At 51.3% G+C, this 20,000-nt stretch overlaps 1 protein-coding gene across 1 annotated transcript in view; it reads left to right on the forward strand.

The window, feature by feature from the left end:
• Nucleotides 1-7,129: 7,129 nt before the first annotated feature.
• The window catches only part of FNTB (farnesyltransferase, CAAX box, subunit beta), a 34,285-nt gene continuing 21,414 nt past the window's right edge, over nucleotides 7,130-20,000 (forward strand). Inside the window, exons 1-2 of the mRNA XM_065594540.1 lie at nucleotides 7,130-7,301; nucleotides 19,236-19,300. Of these exons, the coding sequence (XP_065450612.1) occupies nucleotides 7,209-7,301; nucleotides 19,236-19,300 (158 nt within the window). The 5' untranslated portion in view covers nucleotides 7,130-7,208. The remainder of the gene's footprint in view (nucleotides 7,302-19,235; nucleotides 19,301-20,000) is intronic.

The following is a 20,000-nucleotide window of genomic DNA, read 5'->3' on the forward strand; positions in this document are numbered from 1 at the left end:
TGTCGGGCAGTCTGGTCTCATGTGGCCCAGCATACCACAGTGATAGCATGTAACCTGTTCCGTCCTGGGATGTGAGTTCCTACCCCCCGGACCCCCTTGAACTCCTTTAGAAGAGTCAGGTTTATTTTTAAATCCTTCCCTCCTCTTGAACTGGGGAGAATGGTGATCAGTTTTCCCCGGGGTTTTACACCCTTCTCGAGCCCTGTTTTGGGTATGGGCATCCGCAATCTCTGCTGCCCGTAGGACTGACTCAGGGTCCCTGTCACACACAGCTGCTCTCACATTGTCCGGCACAATGTCTAAGAACTGTTCCAAAGTTATTAAATCCAGCAGTTTTTCAAAACTCCCATGAACCTTGGCTCCCATAACCCACTTTTTAACAAAATCCATCAGCTTATGAGCACATTCTACAAAAGTACAATCCTTAGACATTTTAAACTCTCTAAACTTAACTCTGTAAGATTCAGGAGTAACCTTGAACCGCCTTAACACCGAATCCTTAAACCGCTCATAATCTAAGGCTTCTTGTTCCCCCAAGTCATTAAACACCTCCCTGGCTTTTCCAGTCAGTCTGGTCAGCAGGACAGGCATTCGCTGACCCTCAGGGATCTGGTACAGACTGCAGAGGCGTTCAAAGGTAGACAAAAACTCCTCTATATCCTCAGTATCATTGTAAATGGGACACATCCTTTCCCAGTTTTTCTCATGGTGGGGGGGAATTGGAGTACCACGTGGGGATGACTTTCTCCGCTCTTCCATTACTTGGAGCTGAAGTCTGGCCGTCTCCTGTTCCGCAGCGAGCAGCTCTAGACGTCCCTTACGAGCTCTCTCTTCTCTCTCATCAGCCTCCTTCTCTCTCTCTCTTTCTAACTCTGCTATTTTTTGCTTCTCCAGCAATCGAAGATCTGCTAGCTTCTGTTCATGCTCAAATTGCAGTTTACTTGTCACCCTTTGCATCCTAATTTTTTCTGCATCTTCTGCAACCTCAGGTAAGGGCTGTGCTCTTGCCCCCTGATCACTGGCTATTAACAGATTTCTCAGTTCTTCCTTTGTAGCTTTCTTTCTAAAGCATATCCTCTTTTCTGAACACAAATTTTCCAGGGCTTTTTTGCCAAGTCCCTCATATGCTCTTTGCTCAGCCATTGCAGCAGCTCTTTAACCAACAAAACTCTCAATCCCAAAATTCAAATTTGGATAGCGTGGGGTTCTGACCCAAAGCTTAATTGACCTGGTTCTGTGGATCCAAGCACGACTACGCCACTGTGACAATGCGGTTCTGGCGGAACCCAACTGAGAGTGCCAACTCAGGACAAATTGCTCAAATAGGGCAGCTACAGCCCAAGGCCGGGGTTTTTCCACCTCTAAGGCAAACCAAACCAGCCAGACTAAGACTTCGGTCTCACCCCACTGGCTAACCGCAAGTCTCACAAGCAATCTCCTAAGACACTCCAGTTTCCCAGTATTACCACCAGTGCCACACGTTATGGGGACAAATGGTTATAAAAACCAATACCCCAGTAAAAGAAAAGGTTCTCCTGATCCCAAAGGACCAAGCCCCAGACCCAGGTCAATATATAAGTCAGACCTTACCCACAAATCACGCTACTGCCAATCCTTTAGAATCTAAAATCTAAAGGTTTATTCATAAAAGGAAAAAAATAGAGATGAGAGTTAGAATTGGTTAAATGGAATCAATTACATACAGTAATGGCACAGTTCTTGGTTCAGGCTTGCAGCAGCGATGGAATAAACTGCAGGTTCAAATCAAGTCTCTGGAATACATCCCCAGCTGGGATGGGTCATTCAGTCCTTTGTTCAGAGCTTCAGTTTGTAGCAAAGTCCCTCCAGAGGTAAGAAGCAGGATTGAAGACAAGATGGAGATCAGGCATCAGCCTTATATAGTCTTTTCCAGGTGTAAGATCACCTCTTTGTTCTTACTGTGGAAAATTACAGCAAAATCGAGTCTGGAGTCACATGGGCCAGTCCCTGCATACTTTGCTGAGGTACAAGGCGTATCTGCCTTCTCTCAATGGGTCCATTGTATAGCTGATGGTCCTTAATGGGCCATCAAGCAGGCTAGGCAGAGCTAATCTCAGCTTGTCTGGGATGTCACCCAGAAGCATAGCATAAATTTGCCATACAGACAGTATAGAGCCAATATTCATAACTTCGACTACAAAACTGATACATACATATAGACAGCATAATCATAACCAGTAAACCATAACCTTGTCCTAGACACCCCATTTGACCCCCTTTATACAAGATTTGGGTGCCACTACAGGACCTTGGTTGCAACAATGATCTATATGGTCCCAGTTTATGTCAATAACGTCACAGGCTGTCAAGCAATTTAAAAAATGAATCGCGATTAATCGCACTGTTAAACAATAATGGAATACCATTCATTTAAATATTTTTGGATGTTTTCTACATTTTCAAATATGTTAATTTCAATTACAACACAGAATACAAAGTGTACAGTGCTCACTTTATATTTATTTTTTTATTACAAGTATTTGCACTGTACAAAAAACAAAAGAAATAGTATTTTTCAATTCACCTAATACATGTACTGTACTGCAATCTCTTGATCATGAAAGTTGAACTTACAAATGTAGAATTATGTACAAAAAACCTGTATTCAAAAATAAAACAATGTAAAACTTCAGAGCCGGCAAGTCCACTCAGTGCTACTTCTTGTTCAGCCAATCACTCAGACAAACAAGTTTGTTTACATTTACAGGAGATAACGCTGCCCACTTCTTGTTTATAATGTCACCTGAAAGTGAGAACAGACGTTCGCATGGTACTGTTGTAGCCGGTGTCGCAAGATATTTACGTGCCAGATGCGCTAAAGATTCATATATCCCTTCATGCTTCAACCACCATTCCCCAGGACATGGCTGAACAAGAAGTAGGACTGGGTTGACTTGTAGGCTCTAAAGTTTTACATTGTTTTGTTTTTGAGTGCAGTTATGTAACAAAAAAAAAATCTGCATTTGTAAGTTGCACTTTCTCGACAAAGAGATTGCACTACAGTACTTGTATGAGGTGAATTGAAAAATACTATTTCTTTTATCATTTTTGCAGTGTAAATATTTGTAATTAAAATAATATACACTTTGATTTCAATTACAACACAGAATACAGTATATATGAAAATGTAGAAAAACATCAAAAATATTTAATAAATATCAATTGGTATTCTATTGTTCAACCGTGCGATTAAAACTGCGGTTAATCACGATTAATTTTGTTAATTGCGATTAATTTTTTTGAGTTAATCGCGTGAGTTAACTGCGATTAATCGACAGCCCTAATTTATAGAGAAAACAAGGGGAAGTTTATTTATTTAGCATGTGCATAGTCGTCTAGCCAAGTGATGGCATCTTCAGTGGCATGATACAGTTCTTCTAGGCTACCGCTGAACCTAGTCAGCAGGCATTCATTGACAATGTGCACCATCGTCTGTGTTGTGTCACAGCTGCACACAGGCCTGTCACGAAGGCCCCAGCGATACTGGTTGGCCGCACAGAGACCTTGCCTGGTCCGGAACCTGTTCAACAGGGACCATTGGCGTCAGGGCTAGGTGACCAGATGTCCCAATTTTACAGGGACAGTCCCGATTTTGGGGTCTTTTTCTTATATAGGCTCCTATTACCCCCCACCCTCTGTCCCGATTTTTCACAGTTGCTGTCTGGTCACCCTAGTCAGGGCAGGTCAAAACCAGGCAGGCAAATTGTGAAGTTTATTACCAAGATTCAAGAGACGCTGGGCAAGGATCATGGAAACAAAAGGTTACATATAAACCAAATCCCTAACTTGCTTTCTAGGGACTAAGGTTTATCTCACCCAAAGCCTTCAGCAGCATCTTCAGCCAAGGCTGGTTGTGATCCCGTTTGCCTCCTAAGTGTGAACGTTACTAGTGACCCCCCCTTAACAGAGCAGCCTTTATGTCAACCAGTGGCCATTAGGGGGAAGCAGACACTTCAAGTACACAGTAGCCTGAACTTTTCAACTGTCTTCCCTTCAGGGCTGGCTCTGGCTTTTTTGCCGCCCCAGGCAAAAAAGCCTCCCACCGCCCCCCCGCTCCCCCCAGCGCGGCAGGAGAGGGCACCGAGCCTGGCCGCAGGCCGCTCTCCCCAACCGGGCAGAGTGCCGGGGGGAGGGCGGCGAGCCTGCCGCGGCTCCGCTGGCGGCCGGAGCCCCGGGAGGAGGGCGGAGAGCCCGGCCGGGGCTCCGCTCTCACAGGCGGCCAGAGCGCCAGGAAGAGGGCGGCAAGCCCGCCGCGGCTCCGCTCTCCCCGGTGGCCAGAGCGCCGGGGGGAGGGTGGAGTGACGGCCAGAGCGCCGGGGGGAGGGCGGAGAGCCCGCCGCGGCTCCACTCTCCCCGGCGGCCAGAGCGCCGGGAGTAGGGCGGCGAGCCCGCCGTAGCTCCGCTCTTCCCGGTGGCCAGAGTGCCGGAGGGAGGGCGGCGAGCCCGCCGCGGTTCCGCTCTTCCCCGTGGCCAGAGTGCCGGGGGGGAGGCCAGAGAGCCCAGCCGGGGCTCCGCTCTCCCCGGCGGCCAGAGCCGAAGCACCACGCCGCCCCCCTACAGGTGCCGCCCCAAGCACAAGCTAGGTGGGCTGGTGCCTGGAGCCGGCCCTGCTTCTGCAGAATAAAGCAACTCTTCCTTATCCCTGTCTGGCTGTTATTGGCTCTCAGCTAGGTGGACCCGATATTTCGGTAACATAGGCACAGAATATACACCAAAAAGAAATGTATTAGGATATCAATGAACTGTGATTAACACTACACTAGGGACTGTTAAATTTTCATTACCCTTATTCAGTTTCCAGATCACCTCTACATACCCAAATTGCTCACAGGGGGCTGCCATTAGATTAGCACAACAGAGGGCTTGGGTTATTTCCTCTAGAAAGAAAAGTGACTCGACCGGATCCCTATGGGATGGGGCCAAAAGTGCAGCAGCAGTTTGGAATATTTTTAAGACCCAAGAACATGATGAGAAATTGGGGCACAGCTAACCTAGGTACAGGCTGGAAATGGTGAGTTACATGTTATCTCCGCCCTTAGTTCTATGACCCAGAAGTTGCTGACAGAGATGGTATTGAATATCACTGAGGCTGGGAAGGCATTGCAGTGGGATCTAGCATGTTCAGAAATTCAGGATTTCCTGAATGACCAGCTAATGGCCATTCGGAATGATCTAAAGCATCAGGCTTGGCCCACTGCCCTTACAGACACATCAGGAGTACCATCTGATCTGTGGCCATGGAGACATACTTGGAAACTTTCTGGGTGGAAGTACAAACATTCTCAATGCTCCTTCCAAGCATATGAACCAATTAGGGGGGGACTTGTGCTCGCATCGGGGAAAAATGTTGTTTCTATGTTAATCATTCTGGCTTAATTGAGCAGGATTTACAAGCCATTAAGAATGCTGCTGTTGTTTTCCGTGCTTTATCTCTTGATCACACTTTTAGTTTTGAGGACCTCCTTCCAGACCTTGGGTCATGGTTTACGGGGCTCTTCCAAACAGTTGTTAAATGGATTCTTTTCTTTCTATGTGTTATTTGGACAATGATACAATGTGCCAAATGCCTGTGTAATGCTATGATCAAAAGCTCTGCTGTCCATAAGAAAACCCAGTATCTGTCCCTCCAGCTTGATCGCAAATTGCGTAACGGGCCTGACAATTTTTGAATTTGTCAGGCCCGAAGGGGGGACTGTGAAAGTTACTAGTGACCCCCCTTAACAGAGCAGCCTTTATGTCAACCAGTGGCCATTAGGGGGAAGCAGACACTTCAAGTACACAAGTTTCAGAATAGCTGCCGTGTTAGTCTGTATCTGCAAAAAGAACAGGAGTACTTGTGGCACCTTAGAGACTAACAAATTTACTCCTGTTCTTTTTTCAAGTACACAGTAGCCTGAACTTTTCAACTGTCTTCCCTTCAAGGCCTTAAGGTAGTTGGAGCTGGTCCCAAGTCGGTTTTCACTGACCAGATAGCAAAAGCACGGGTCTGACAACCACCAATCAAGTGTTAACACTGCAAGGACCTTTGTCTGAATGTGTATAAAGGATCTGTAAAATGTGTGTAAGACAGAGTTTTTGTACTAAGGTGCAAAGCTCTCCTTTCTTCTGCAGAATAAAGCAACTCTTCCTTATCCCTGTCTGGCTGTTATTGGCTCTCAGCTAGGTGGACCCGATATTTCGGTAACATAGGCACAGAATATAGGGGCGTCTTTCTTGCCTTCTGCTTGTATCCCCGAAATTCATTGTCTGACCTCGGAGACAGTATAACCCTCCTCTGGGCTCTCCCCTGTTCACTTCACATCTCTCTGTTGACTTCCTATGCAAGTATGCCTGTAGTGTTAGCGTAGGGGTGTAGTTTCCATCCCAAGGGAGAGAGACGTCAATACATAGGTCAATACACAGGAAACCTCCCACTGTGATACACACCCTAAGAACGAATTTGCAGAATACACACAGAACTCCTTACTAGCTGTACATGCATTTCACAAGGGTAACAGTCATCAGTGGGACCCCGGCTTTCATTTAAGACCTCCCATTACACTCTTTGGTGACCCAGAATGTAGGAGTCAGGACATTCCTGTAACCCCCTTGCTGTTGGCATTGGGGGGGTATTTGAGGAACACAGGGCACAGGGGGGCCATGCTACGGACACAGGGGAGTGAGATGCACCAGGGGCATGTGGTGGAAACACTGGGGCATGCAGGAGGGGCAGGCATGGTAGCAACACACGTGGGAGTGGGCACAGTACAAGCATGCAGGGGACATGCTAAGGGCACCTGGGCCACAGGGCATGCTAGGGGCACATGTGGAGGGGGACACACTAGGGGTATGCAGGGGGCACATGTGGGAAGGGGACATGCTAGGGGCACACGTGGGAGGGGGGCCACGCACGCACGCGAGAGGGGCGCCATGTGCCCACGCGTGCGCCAGGAGCGCACAGGCGGGGGTCAGGCAGCGCTGCAGTCCCGCCCAGGGCCGGTAGGGGGAGCCCAGCCGACGCCGCGCAGGCCGTCAGCGGGGAGGGGCCCACCTGGGCGCTGCGCTCGGCCGCCTGCATTGGCGTCCTGCGGCCGTGCGGGGGAGCCGGCGAGCGGATCGCGCCCGGCCCGAGCCTTTCTGTCCCCGCCGAGCCGCCGTCGGGCTGCCCGCCTCTCCCTCCGCTGCGGAGCATGGCGGCTGCCTCCGGGCCCCCGCCGGGTCCCGAGCCCGGCCGGGAGCGTCTGCGGGACGACGGCGTGCGGACCCTCACCTCGGCCGAGCAGGTGGGGCCGGGACTACGGCTCCCGGCGTGCCCCGCGCGGCACTGGCTGCCGGGGGGGCTGGCCCGGGCTGGGGCTGGGGGGTTATATAGCGGGAGGGGGGGGCTGGCTGGGGCTGGGGGGGTTATATAGCGGGAGAGGGGAGAGTGGCCCGGGCTGGGGGTGGGGGGGTTATATAGCGGGAGGGGGGAGAGTGGCCCGGGCTGGGGGTGGGGGGGTTATATAGCGGGAGGGGGGAGAGTGGCCCGGGCTGGGGGTGGGGGGTTATATAGCGGGAGAGGGGGGCTGGCCCGGGCTGGGGGTGGGGGGGTTATATAGCGGGAGAGGGGGGCTGGCCCGGGCTGGGGGGGTTATATAGCGGGAGAGGGGGGCTGGCCCGGGCTGGGGGGGTTATATAGCGGGAGAGGGGGGCTGGCCCGGGCTGGGGGTGGGGGGGTTATATAGCGGGAGGGGGGAGAGTGGCCCGGGCTGGGGGTGGGGGGGTTATATAGCGGGAGGGGGGAGAGTGGCCCGGGCTGGGGGTGGGGGGTTATATAGCGGGAGAGGGGGGCTGGCCCGGGCTGGGGGTGGGGGGGTTATATAGCGGGAGGGGGGAGAGTGGCCCGGGCTGGGGGTGGGGGGGTTATATAGCGGGAGGGGGGAGAGTGGCCCGGGCTGGGGGTGGGGGGGTTATATAGCGGGAGGGGGGAGAGTGGCCCGGGCTGGGGGTGGGGGGTTATATAGCGGGAGAGGGGGGGGCTGGCTGGGGGTGGGGGGGTTATATAGCGGGAGGGGGGAGAGTGGCCCGGGCTGGGGGTGGGGGGGTTATATAGCGGGAGGGGGGAGAGTGGCCCGGGCTGGGGGTGGGGGGTTATATAGCGGGAGAGGGGGGGGCTGGCTGGGGGTGGGGGGGTTATATAGCGGGAGAGGGGGGGGCTGGCTGGGGGTGGGGGGGTTATATAGCGGGAGGGGGGAGAGTGGCCCGGGCTGGGGGTGGGGGGGTTATATAGCGGGAGGGGGGAGAGTGGCCCGGGCTGGGGGTGGGGGGGTTATATAGCGGGAGAGGGGGGCTGGGCGGGGGTGGGGGGGTTATATAGCGGGAGAGGGGGGCGGGCTGGGGGTGGGGGGGTTATATAGCGGGAGAGGGGGGCGGGCTGGGGGTGGGGGGGTTATATAGCGGGAGAGGGGGGCGGGCTGGGGGTGGGGGGGTTATATAGCGGGAGAGGGGAGAGTGGCCCGGGGTGGGGGTTATATAGCGGGAGAGGGGGGCTGGCTGGGGGTGGGGGTGGGGGGGTTATATAGCGGGAGAGGGGGGCTGGCTGGGGGTGGGGGTGGGGGGTTATATAGCGGGAGAGGGGGGCTGGCCCGGGCTGGGGGTGGGGGGGTTATATAGCGGGAGGGGGGGGCTGGCCCGGCTTGGGCTTGGGCTTGGGCTTGGGCTTGGGCTTGGGCTTGGTTTATGGTAACAAAGATAACTGCCCTGCTACTGGCAGGGATGGGGGAGTTTATACCAAGGAGCCAGTCTAGTCTACTGAGCAGAGCCCTGGGCTGGGGCCTGAGTGGCCGGTGCTCTCTTCCCGGCCTTGCCACTGCTCTGCTGGGTGATCTTGGGCAAATCCCTGCCTTTCCCCGTGCCTCAGTTTCCCCTCCCACCTTGTGAGGATTGTGAGTGCTCTCACCCCAGCAGCACAGTGCGCAAGGGGGCGCGTTGGGAGCAGTGCCCAGCATCGTTCATCTGGAACGGGCCGCATGGAGAGCAGATACGTGTTTGTGGAGTTAGTTTAAATGTCACTGGAAACAGGTTGCTGTTGGGAGGTGCTTGAATTCCTCTGCACAGGCATGAGAGCCGGAAAGGGCACTGTGGCTGTAGACTGCCAGGGTCTGTTGGCCAAAGCGAGAGGAACGAAGAGAGCAAAGGCTGTGAGTGGTGGAAAGGAAAGAGGCTATTAAAACAGACAGAACAAGAGTCCGAGCTGGTGCTAGGTTTCAGAGTGGTAGCCATGCTTAGTCTGTATCAGCAAAAAAAACCTAGGAGTCCTTGTGGCACCTTAGAGACTAACAAATGTATTTGGGCATAAGCTTTCGTGGGCTAGAAGCCACTTCATCAGATGCATGGAGTGGAAAATACAGGAGCAGGTATAAATACATGAAAGGATGGGGGTTGCTTTGCCAAGTGTGAGGTCGGTCTAATGAGATAAATCAATTAACAGCAGGATAACAAGGGAGAAAAATAACTTTTGAAGTGGTAAGAGAGTGGCCCATTACAGACAGTTGACAAGAAGGTGTGAGTAACAGTAGGGAGAAATTAGTATTGGGGAAATTAAGTTTAGGTTTTTATTCAGGTCTAATCTGATGGTATCCAGTTTGCAAATTAATTCCAGTTCTGCAGCTTTAGTGATCTAGGCGGGGTGGCCAACCTGTGCCGAGAGGGAGCCAGAATTTACCTATGTACATTGCCAAAGAGCCAGAGTAATACGTCAGCAGCCTCCACCTCCTTCCCCATGCCTCCTGTGGCATGCGGGAGGCTCTGGGGGGAGGAGGAGGAGTGAGGGCATGGCAGGCTCAGGGAATGGGGCAGGAAGGAGCGGGGGCATTGGGGGAAGGGGGGAAGTACGGGTTGGGCCTGTGGCAGAGTCAGGGGTTGAGCAGTGAGCACCCCCTGGCACACTGGAAAATTGATGCTTGTAGCTCCAGCCCTGGAGTTGGTGCCTATACAAGGAGCCGCATGCGGCTCTGGAGCCACAGGTCGGCCACCCCAATCTAGGTAATAGAAGAAGTCCAGCGGAGTTCTAATTTCAGTGTCCTTATCTCCATGCTCAGTGGCAGTTTCACCAGGCAGCTATAAGCCTGGGCCGGAGTGTTGGGTCAGAATGGAGGAAAGTTCCCAAAAAGATGCATCCATTTGACGGTTTTGTACTTGTGCCCGTCACCATAGTGTCTGGGCCCCTCCCACGTTCATTAGATTGGCATTGCAAGGTCCCTAGTGGACTTTGAGTCTTCTGCTCTTCTCGCTTCTCCGGCCATGGGAAGCTCTCGTTGGGTAGGTTTGTTGTGCTAACCGTCATTCTGTTTCTGGCGGAAAAGCTGTGTTAAAGGAGCCGTGGTGGCATTTCCTAAAGCTTCCCAGGTTTTGGATTAGTTTAATCTCTGCTGGAAGTTTGTTCTGCAGCCAGATCCCTTCGAGTGCCTTATCTCAGTCTCTTATAGGCTCTCACACACTTCGCCCCAGGCTTTAGGCTCTGCATTGCCCCCGAGAAGTACTCCAGAGGTGGAGATGCAACCTCTAATGCAGCTGGGCTTTGATCCATTCATAGCTCTCAGAATCAGGACCAGTTGGCTGTCCTCTCTTTAAATGAAGGGGTAGGGTTCTTCGCACAGAGCGTAGCTGATTAGGCTCTGGAGAGATTTGGGTGCCCATGCTGGCTGGCTGTGCGGTGAGTGTGTGCGCCCTAGTCGCAGGGACAGTATTTGTTGACTTCTTTGCGTTCGTTGCCTGACTCAAACCTGGCGCATCTGTGGTGGAAACAGGAAGTTCTCTGTGGTGGTGGCAAAGATGAGCATGTTTCTTCCCTCTCCCCTTCTCGCTGTGACACCTCTGTCAAGTCAGAGGCCTGATGGGGATGGAGAAATAGACGTGTGGGTGTGTTCAAGAGGAAAAAGACCCTGGCAAATGGAGATGTGTGCCGAGCCCCTGTAGGTCGGTGTGGCCCTGGCATTCTGAAGTGTGGGGTACAAAACCACTACTTAATCCATCCAGAATTTTGCCCAGTGATTGCCCTCCCTTGCTAGCCCTCTGGCATGATGATGGATGCTGCCTATGTCCCCTGCCCGCGCTTGCTCCTTTCTGCCCCCTCCTGCCTTAAGGGCAGTTGGGGGGAGGGGGCAGAGAGGAGCAAGTGGTGGGGCAGCCCTGCTCAACAGCTGATGAGGGGAGGGCAGGACCAGCTTCTGAACAGCTGATTGGCAGCCAGCCCCAGGGCCACCAGAGCAGTAGCCCCGTGGGTGCGGAGCACGCTGTATTTTTCCTCCATGGGTGCTTGAGCCCCTGAGCACCCGCAGAGTCGGGCGCCTACGCCTCAGATCTGAAATGGCTTCCTGGAGGGGGGGCATCGGTGCGGATCCAGATTTTCATAGATTCCGAGGCTAGAAGGAGCCGCTGTAGTCTGACCTCTTGTCTAACACAGCCCAGAGAACTTCTCCCAGTAATTCCTAGAGCAGAGCTTTGAGAAAAACATCCCGTCTCGATTTAAACATGGTGAGTGACAGAGACTCCACCGCCAGCTTGGTAAATTGGTCCAGTCGTTCATGGCTCTCATGGTTAAACATTGACACCCTATTTCCAGTCTGGATATGGCTAGCTTCAACTTCCAGCCACTGGATCGTGCTATGCCTTTGAATTCTTGGAGTCCATCCCCCAGGGCAGGACCAGCAGGCATGGAAATACTTTTGGATCCTGGAGGCTTATCTGTGAGGGACCTGTTGCTGGCGTTTGCTATGGCCGGCAGTTCAGTTAATGCTACAACCCCTTTCCGCAGTGTAATTTTTCAGACTAGTTATTAAGGGGTTATTTGTTTTTTCCCTGGTGGCCAGACTGCGTACAATGGAAGTGTTCTGCCTTGGTGTCTATGCACTTATGTCCTGGGCCCAGATCTCAGTGGGGTATTCCCGTGAATACCCTGCTCATGCTGCGGCTTTTCACTGAGTTTGTAGTCAGACACTGGCCCTTCCTGTGGTTTGTGACCACACACCATAGGTGCAAGCCTCAGGCCACCACTCGTGCGGTCTAACCCTGCTCGGGGCACGCCTACACAATGTCGAATTTCAATACGGGCAGTTGCCAGGGCCTTGTTTAAACCAGTGGCTCTCAACCTTTCCAGACTATTGTACGCCTTTCAGGAGTCTGCTTTATCTTGGTATCCCCAAGTTTCACCTCACTTAAAAACTACTTGCTTACAAAATCAGACATAAAACCACAAAAGTGTCACGGCCACACTATTACTGAAAAATTGCTGACTTTCTTATTTTGACCATATAATTATAAAAAAAATCAATTGGAATATAAAGATTGTACTTACGTATTTAGAGCAGTATAAACACGTCATTGTCTGTAGGAAATGTTAGTTTGCGCTGACTTCGCTCGTGCTTTTCATGTAGCCTGTTGTAAAACTAGACAAATACCTAGGTGAGTTGATGTCCCCCCTGGAAGACCTCTGCGTACCCCCAGGGGTACATGTACTCCTGGTTAAGAACGACTGGTTTAAACTATTACTCCTGCTGGTGCTACCCCTAGTGGAGGATGTTGCAGATCCAGGAATTTCTTCGCAAGAGCGGGTCATAGGCTTAGATTGCTCCTTCTCTCTCAGTTCTGCAGTGTGCTGCTGTCCAGCCCCAAAGCGGCTGCGTTTTAGGGGCCTTCTGTGCGTGTGGATAGCGTCTAAAGAGCTTTGGGAGCCTTTGGAATTATATAAACCTAAGGCGGCAAATATAAATAGTACCAGTGACAGGACTCCTATGTTCAGCGTCAGTAGAGGCTGGATTTCTGATGGTGGAGAGGGACACTGGAGCCGTTTACTAAAGCAAGAGTTTGGCTAGGTGGGGCTTCCCCCAGCTGTAGCACAGAGAGCTCGCCGGCTCCCCAGGATGGCGCTCCAGTTCTGGAAGAGTTCCCAAGTCCTGCACAACTGAAGCTGTGCTCTGTTGTCTGTTTTGCTGGGGAGTCGAGACCCCAGTTGTAGGCCGGGCCCCCCCGTTCTAGGTGCTATATGGAGAGAGTGCCGATGGTCCCTGACCCAAAGAATTCGTGGTCTAAGTATATAACGTGAGTGACAACAGGCAGATACGACATATAAGCAGTGCAGCTCCCGGGATGGACTGGAGCAGATTTCCGGGGCTGGTGCAGCCTTGGCGAGCATATTGACCAGACATTTACCAGAGTAAATCGGGGTTTCACCATGCAGTGTTTTCTGGAGAGTCTCCAATATCGTAGAGCAGGCAAATGCTGCCCACAATATATTTGTGTTCCAGGGTTGGGGTAGATTAGTGCAAATTCCTCCTACGCTAGGCAAGGCCAGCGCTCTTAGTGGGGAGAGAGCTCGTGATCGTTCTCTCGCTATTTGTGAAGCACACACGTGGCTCAAGAATGTGCCTGTTATATGACCCTTTTCTTAGAGCTTTGTGGTGTCTGATTCAGTCGATTAGTGGTTTTTTCCCCTCCTTTGTTAGGAAGGGTTTACCGAACACCTCGGCTGAAAGCGGTGCTTTTTGAGAAGTGTCCTGCGCTCGCGTTTTCCTAGAAACAGAGGATTGTTTTGTTGTTTTCATTAGAGAGAGTTGGCTAATTTTCTGTCCTCCCCACGGTGAGCCTGTGTGCGGAGTGGAAAGGGAGGGCCCTCAGGGTCAGCTGGACAGAGAGGGGGCGTGGAAGATACTTTAGGAGGAAAAAAAAACATCCCTTGACATCTTGCTTGTGATTGTTACTTATTAGGTGTATGAGGGTAGCACCTAGGAGCGCCAGTCGTGGCCCAGAACCCATGGTGCTAGGCGCTGTACAGACACAGAACGAGAAGATAGTCCCTGCCTCAAAGAGCTTACTGTCTATTTCTATTTTGTCTGGCTTGTCTAGTTAGCATGGAAGCTCCTTGGGGCTGGGATTGTGACTTTCTTAGTGTCTGTCCAGCCCCTAGTGCAGATAGACCCTGATCCCGATTGGGGCCTGTGAGTGCCCCCATAAGAGAAACACTAAATAATCTTAGTGCTGGTGGAAGGTGTCAGCCTGACAACCCTGGAGACTTGTAGCCCTCTGTTCTCACCATGGCTTTGTACGCGTAGATCCGCCTCACTCCTGCCCTGAAATGATTCCATGCAGCGGTGAGGGGGGAGTTTGGTGTTTCTGGCTCACGCAATGCTCCTCCTCTCTGACTTGCATCTCCAGGGAGTGGCATCGCTAGCTGTGTTTATCGTTTCCCAGCTCTTCCAACAGAATAAAATCCCCTTTTGTCTCGGGTATAACTCGGGTATCTGTTTCCAGATCCAGAGAATACCCACGCCACACCCAGATTGTTACATTAGGAAAAGAGATTGCCATAGGCTTCGCCGACCACACAGTTCGTGTGCTTCAAAAACCAGACCTAGGGGTTATACTACCAAATCGAGTTAATGTTTAAATTTAGATCTCTCTGCTCTCCCTCAGCTGGGAGTTCTGGGCTGGATGCAGGGATCAGCGGGTGAGATTCTGCAGCCCGTGTCATTCAGGAGCTCAGCCGAGATCAAGTGGTTCTCAACCAATTTATCATTTTGGGCTGCATATGCGACCCACAATTTGTTACCTGGGCTGCAGGTTGAGAACCACAGCATGCCCCCCACAGACCCCTATGCCCAGCGACCCTTCCACGAAGTGGGGCAAGGAGTGGAGCCCTGGGCGAGGGCAGCCTGGCAGCAGGGACCCTGGACCCTGCTGTTTGGGGCCGGGCAGCAGCCCCGACACTGGACCCGGCCACGTAGGGCTGAATGGTTGGGCAACCAGGCGGCAGCCCCGATGCTGACCCCGGACCCTCTGTGGGGCTGGCCGGGTGACAGCCCCGGGCCTCTCCATGTGGGGCCAGCCAGTAATCCCCATCCCACCCCACCATGCATTGCCTGGCCGGGAAGCCCAGACCCCGTGGTGCTGGGCGGCCAGGCAGCCGGTAATCCATGTGCTAATTGAGAACCACTGGAATGATCACAGTAAAGCCAGAAGGACCAGAATCTGTTAATCTGTACACCATCCTACAGTAAAAATGTCTCAATCTCTCATATTCCCAACCAAAAAAAATCACAGATGAAGTTAAAATTGAATATATATCATTAACTGAAGAGTAAGAAACATCTCAGAAATGTTGTGATTATCTCCCAAAACAAGCATTAGAAACCCAGGAAATTTAGAATTAATTTAAAAGAAATCCAAGGTCTGACACAATCCAATGGCTGGAAGTTGAAGCGAGAGACATTAGTGAGGGTAATTGACTATTGGAACGACTTGTGTATGGTTGTGGTGGATTGATTGGATGTTTTTCTAAAGTTGTGCTCTAATTTGTCCAGGGATTAATTCAGGGAAGTCCTGTGGCCTGCATTATCCAGGAGGTCAGACTGGATGGTCACAGGGGTCCCTTCTGACCTTAGAATCTATGACGCGTTAAGGTCTGGAGACGTATAGCTAGGGCACCCAAACAGCCTTAACTTGGCTTTATAGGGATGTCATGTCATAACAATCCCATTAGAGTGTAATACGGTTTGGTATCAGAGGTCTCAGAGTAAAGTGAACTGGTTTTTAAAGGCATTTTTTTCCTCGTGGCCAATTAAACTGAAGCCTGGCCGAGGAGCCGTTTTCTTTTCAAGCTTCCTGATAAGCTGCGTCTCTGTTGGAGATACATGAATTCCCCTTGGACAAACAAAAGTCACGTCGGGGTTGTTTGATGGCTTACGGGTACGTTTTGATTCCTTGAAAAGGAGCCTCCGATAAGGCAAAGCTAATATATACTTAGCTGAATAAACCCTGTCGGATCAGGCAGGGGTTCTGACAGGAAAAGCCTTTGAGAGTTGTTGGCGTCAATTGATTCCTTTAGAGAGCAGTGACATTTGCAAAACACGGCACCATTGCTGCCAGATCCATCTTTGTACGTTTGCAACCTGATGAATTCCAGAACCAGCGACTGTGGTTACGCAGCCAACCACTGTCCCTACCCCTCACGCAAGAAGTGGCAAGGGCAGCCGACGGCACCATGTGGCGCTGTTGGGCCATGGTTCCATTGGCTGGTTGTAGATGTGATATTTGGGTGGCTCTTAGCTCTCTGAGACATCTCTGCCCTTGCACCTCAGAAACAGAGCATCTGTCGGCTCTCGGCCAACTGGAGAAGACTGACAGGAGTGACCGGCCAGAAAACCAAGTAGCAGGAATGTTCTAGCAAAGAGCCTGGCCGTTGTACTGCGTCTTTGGAGCGGCACGGTGGCCAAGGCCATGCTCCAGCACGCTGCTAGACACATGCCTGCCTCTGCTCACGTGAGCAGCCCTATTGACCTCAGTTGGACTGACTGGATCAAGTCAGGTGTGTGCTTAAGAACTGGCCGGACTGGGGCCTACGTGTTCATTGCTGCTGCAGAAAGGGATTTTGGAGTGGCCGGCCGCCTAGGCAAGCGAGATTGGGAATTCATGGCACACACAAGAATGACACTTTTAAGCCACTCCTAGCCCCTTCCCGTGATCATTCTTTAAGGTCTGTCTTTGGAGCATAGAGTCATAGCAACATAGGGCTGGAAGGGACCTCGAGAGATCATCTAGTCCAGCCCTGTGCTGAGGGAGGAGCAAGTCAGCCTGGCCCATCCCTTGCAGGTGTTTGTCCCACCTGCTCTTAAAAACCTTCCTCGGGGTGAGTTTGTAATTCACAGCCAGGTGTTACTGCTGAGCCTCTCCCTTAAAAGGTCTGGTGACTTGTGGCACTTTCTTGTTGACTGGAGATGGTTGACTTGCCGCTGTCTCATGGTGGTTGGTAGCAAAGTATGGTCTGTACATTGACTTGTAGGGCCTCGGCGTGCTGTAGTGGCAGTGGAGCGGTGCCCAGGTGTTAACAGGGAGAATGTCCCCCAGTGTTGTTTTCTCTCTCCAGTGATAACACATCTATAGTTCCTTCCAAAAAGGGCTCCAGAGGTGACCATGGCAACTACAGGCCAGTAAGCCTTAACTTCAGTACCGGGCAAATTGGTTGAAACTATCGTAAAGAACAAAATTGTCAGACACATAGATGAACATAGTTTGTTGGGAAATAGCTAACATGGTTTTTGTAAAGGGAAATCATGCCTCACCAATCTACGAGAATTCTTTGAGGGGTCAACAAGCATGCGGACAAAGGAGATCCAGTGGATATAGTGTACTTAGATTTTCAGAAAGCCTTTGACAAGGTCCCTCACCAAAGGCTCTTAAGCAAAGTAAGCTGTCATGGGATAAGAGGGAAGGTTCTCTCATGGATTGGTAACTGGTTAAAAGATAGGAAACAAAGGGTAGGAATAAATGGTCAGTTTTCAGAATGGAGAGAGGTAAATAGTGGTGTCCCCCAGGGGTCTCTACGGGGCCCAATCCTATTTATGACTGGAAAAAGGGGTAAACAGTGAGGTGGCAAAATTTGCAGATGATACAAAATTGCTCAAGATAGTTAAGTCCCAGGCAGACTGTAAAGAACTACAAAAGGATCTCACAAAACTGGGTGCATGGGCAACAAAATGGCAGATGAAATTTAAAGTTGATAAATGCAAAGTAATGCACATTGGAAAACATCATCCTAACTATACACATACAATGATGGGGTCTAAATTGGCTATTACCACTCAAAAAAGATCTTGGAGTCCTTGTGGATAGTTCTCTGAAATCATCCACTCAATATGCAGCGGCAGTCAAAGAAGCGAACAGAATGTTGGGAATCATCAAGAAAGGGATAGATAATAAAACAGAAAATATGTTGCCTCTATGTAAATCCATGGTACACCCACACCTTGAATACTGTATGCAGATGTGGTCGCCCCATCTCAAAAAAGATATATTGGAATTGGAAAAGGTTCAGAAAAGGGCAACAAAAATGATTGGGAGTATAGAACAGCTTCTGTATGAGGAGAGCTTAATAAGACTGGGACTTTTCAGCTTGGAAAAGAGGCAACTAAGGGGGGATATGATAGAGGTTTATAAAATCATGAGTGGTATAGAGAAAGTAAATAAGGAAGTGTTATTTACTCCTTCTCATAACACAAGAACTAGGGGTCACCAAATGAAATTAATAGGTATCAGGTTTAAAACAAACACAGGAAAGTATTTTTTCATGCAACGCACTGTCAACCTGTGGAACTCCTTGCCAGAGGGTGTTGTGAAGGCCAATACTATAATGGGGTTCAAAAGGGAGTTAGATAGATTCATGGAAGATAGGTCCATCAATGGCTGTTAGCCAGGATGGGCAGGAATGTTGTCCCTAGCCTCTGTTTGCCAGAATCTGGGATTGGGTGACAGGGCATGGATCACTTGATAACCTGTTCTGTTCATTCCCTTTGGGGCACCTGCCATTGGCCACTGTCAGAGGACAGGATACTGGGCTTGATGGACCTTTGGTCTGACCCAATATGTCCGTTCTTGTGTTCCTCTTATGTTCCATTGTCTGCGCACGGGTTTTGTATCGATGTAACTATTTCGGTTAGGGGTGTCGTGGTTTTTACCAGTATAGGCATACTGCTCCAACCCCTGATGGGGACAGTTACACAGATATTGTTCATTCCCCTTCCCATATGGGAACAGCTGTACCGGTGTAAGGACCTTGATACTGACAGAACTGCATCCACACTAGGGAGAGGTTATACTGCATTCACTAGCCCGGTACGATCAAAGCTGTACAGCTTGTGGTAGACAAGGCCTAAGCACTGTGCCAGACCTGCCGGAGTGATTGTCCCCAAAGCCCATTTGGCATACCGGGAGAGTGAGGCAAAGTGGGTGAGTGACGTCCCACAGGGGGTCGGAGACGGGGTGAGAACAGAAGAGTTCCCGACTTGTCCTGGGGTCAGACCACCATGCGGATTTGAAACACACGTCGATATTGACCCCGGCTTTCCTCTCCCTGTTCTGTTAGTGAGTGAACTTGCTCAGACGTGAGAAGCAGCTGGGGTTGCCCATCCAGCCATGCTGCAGGCCTCTTTGCTGGCCTGGGGATCAGAAGGCCAGAAGCCGTGTGCGGCTCTGACACAACGTGGTCTTTTCTCATGTTGTAATCCTGTAACTCTGTCCTGGAGTCTACTCTCTGGGCACATCCTGCCCTTAGCTAAGCTGCACCTGCATGGCTGGATGGGCTGTGGTCACACATGCTGCTTGCTAGGTAAACTTGGTGAGGTTGCTTTCCAAAACTAAAGAGCTCTTTTTCTTCCTTTCTGCTGCTTGATGACCGTCACTTCCTGCAGACCAGAGTGGAAGACTTGGTGCAAGAGGTCTTCAGCGCTTACAAGACGAACCACCACACCTCACAGTAAGTTACTGGAGCAGACCCAATAGAAGCCATGGGAATGTTTGACCCGGGAGTCTTGGGTGAACTTTGCAGGGTGGTGCGTTTGGAAGTCATGTCCGCTGGCCGGGTTTTAACCTAGGCCACAGCACGGCCTCGAACGCACTACTCTCTGTCTTGGTGGCAGTTGTCAGTCGTGTTAAGTGGACTCGACTGAGCTAGCGCGATGGGCGGACACCCTCTTTTTGCCCATCGAGAGAGCCCAGGAGTCAGACGTCCCTGTCTCTGCTTTTCATCTCACGTTGGTTTGCTCACGTGTTCTGGCTGGCTGTGTCGGAGATGTGGCTCCTAGGAGCTTCTAGTGCAGCCTGATGCTGCATTTAGTATTCACCCTGAAACTACAGGTCCCAGCATGCATTGCTCCACTTTGACACAAGCTACTTAGCTGCACGTTGGGAGGCAAGAGGATTAGAGGTGTTTGCCACCTCCTGGGCTAAACTGTTAGGGTGACTCCCTGGATCTTCAAACCCAACAGCTCTGCTGCTCTGCCCACCCGGTGCGTCTGTCCCATAACCTCCCTGCGCAGAGCCAGCTTCCATTTGCATGCACAGTGCTGAGTAACACCCCCAGGTGGATGCTGGAAGGGTGGGAACAGTGGGGGATGGGCATAACGCCTGCAGCATCGCACCATCCTGTCTCCTGGGTGGACCAGGTGCCTTTTCCA

Source organism: Chrysemys picta, chromosome 4 (genome assembly GCF_011386835.1).
Source record: "Chrysemys picta bellii isolate R12L10 chromosome 4, ASM1138683v2, whole genome shotgun sequence".
Classification (NCBI taxonomy): Eukaryota; Metazoa; Chordata; order Testudines; family Emydidae; genus Chrysemys; species Chrysemys picta.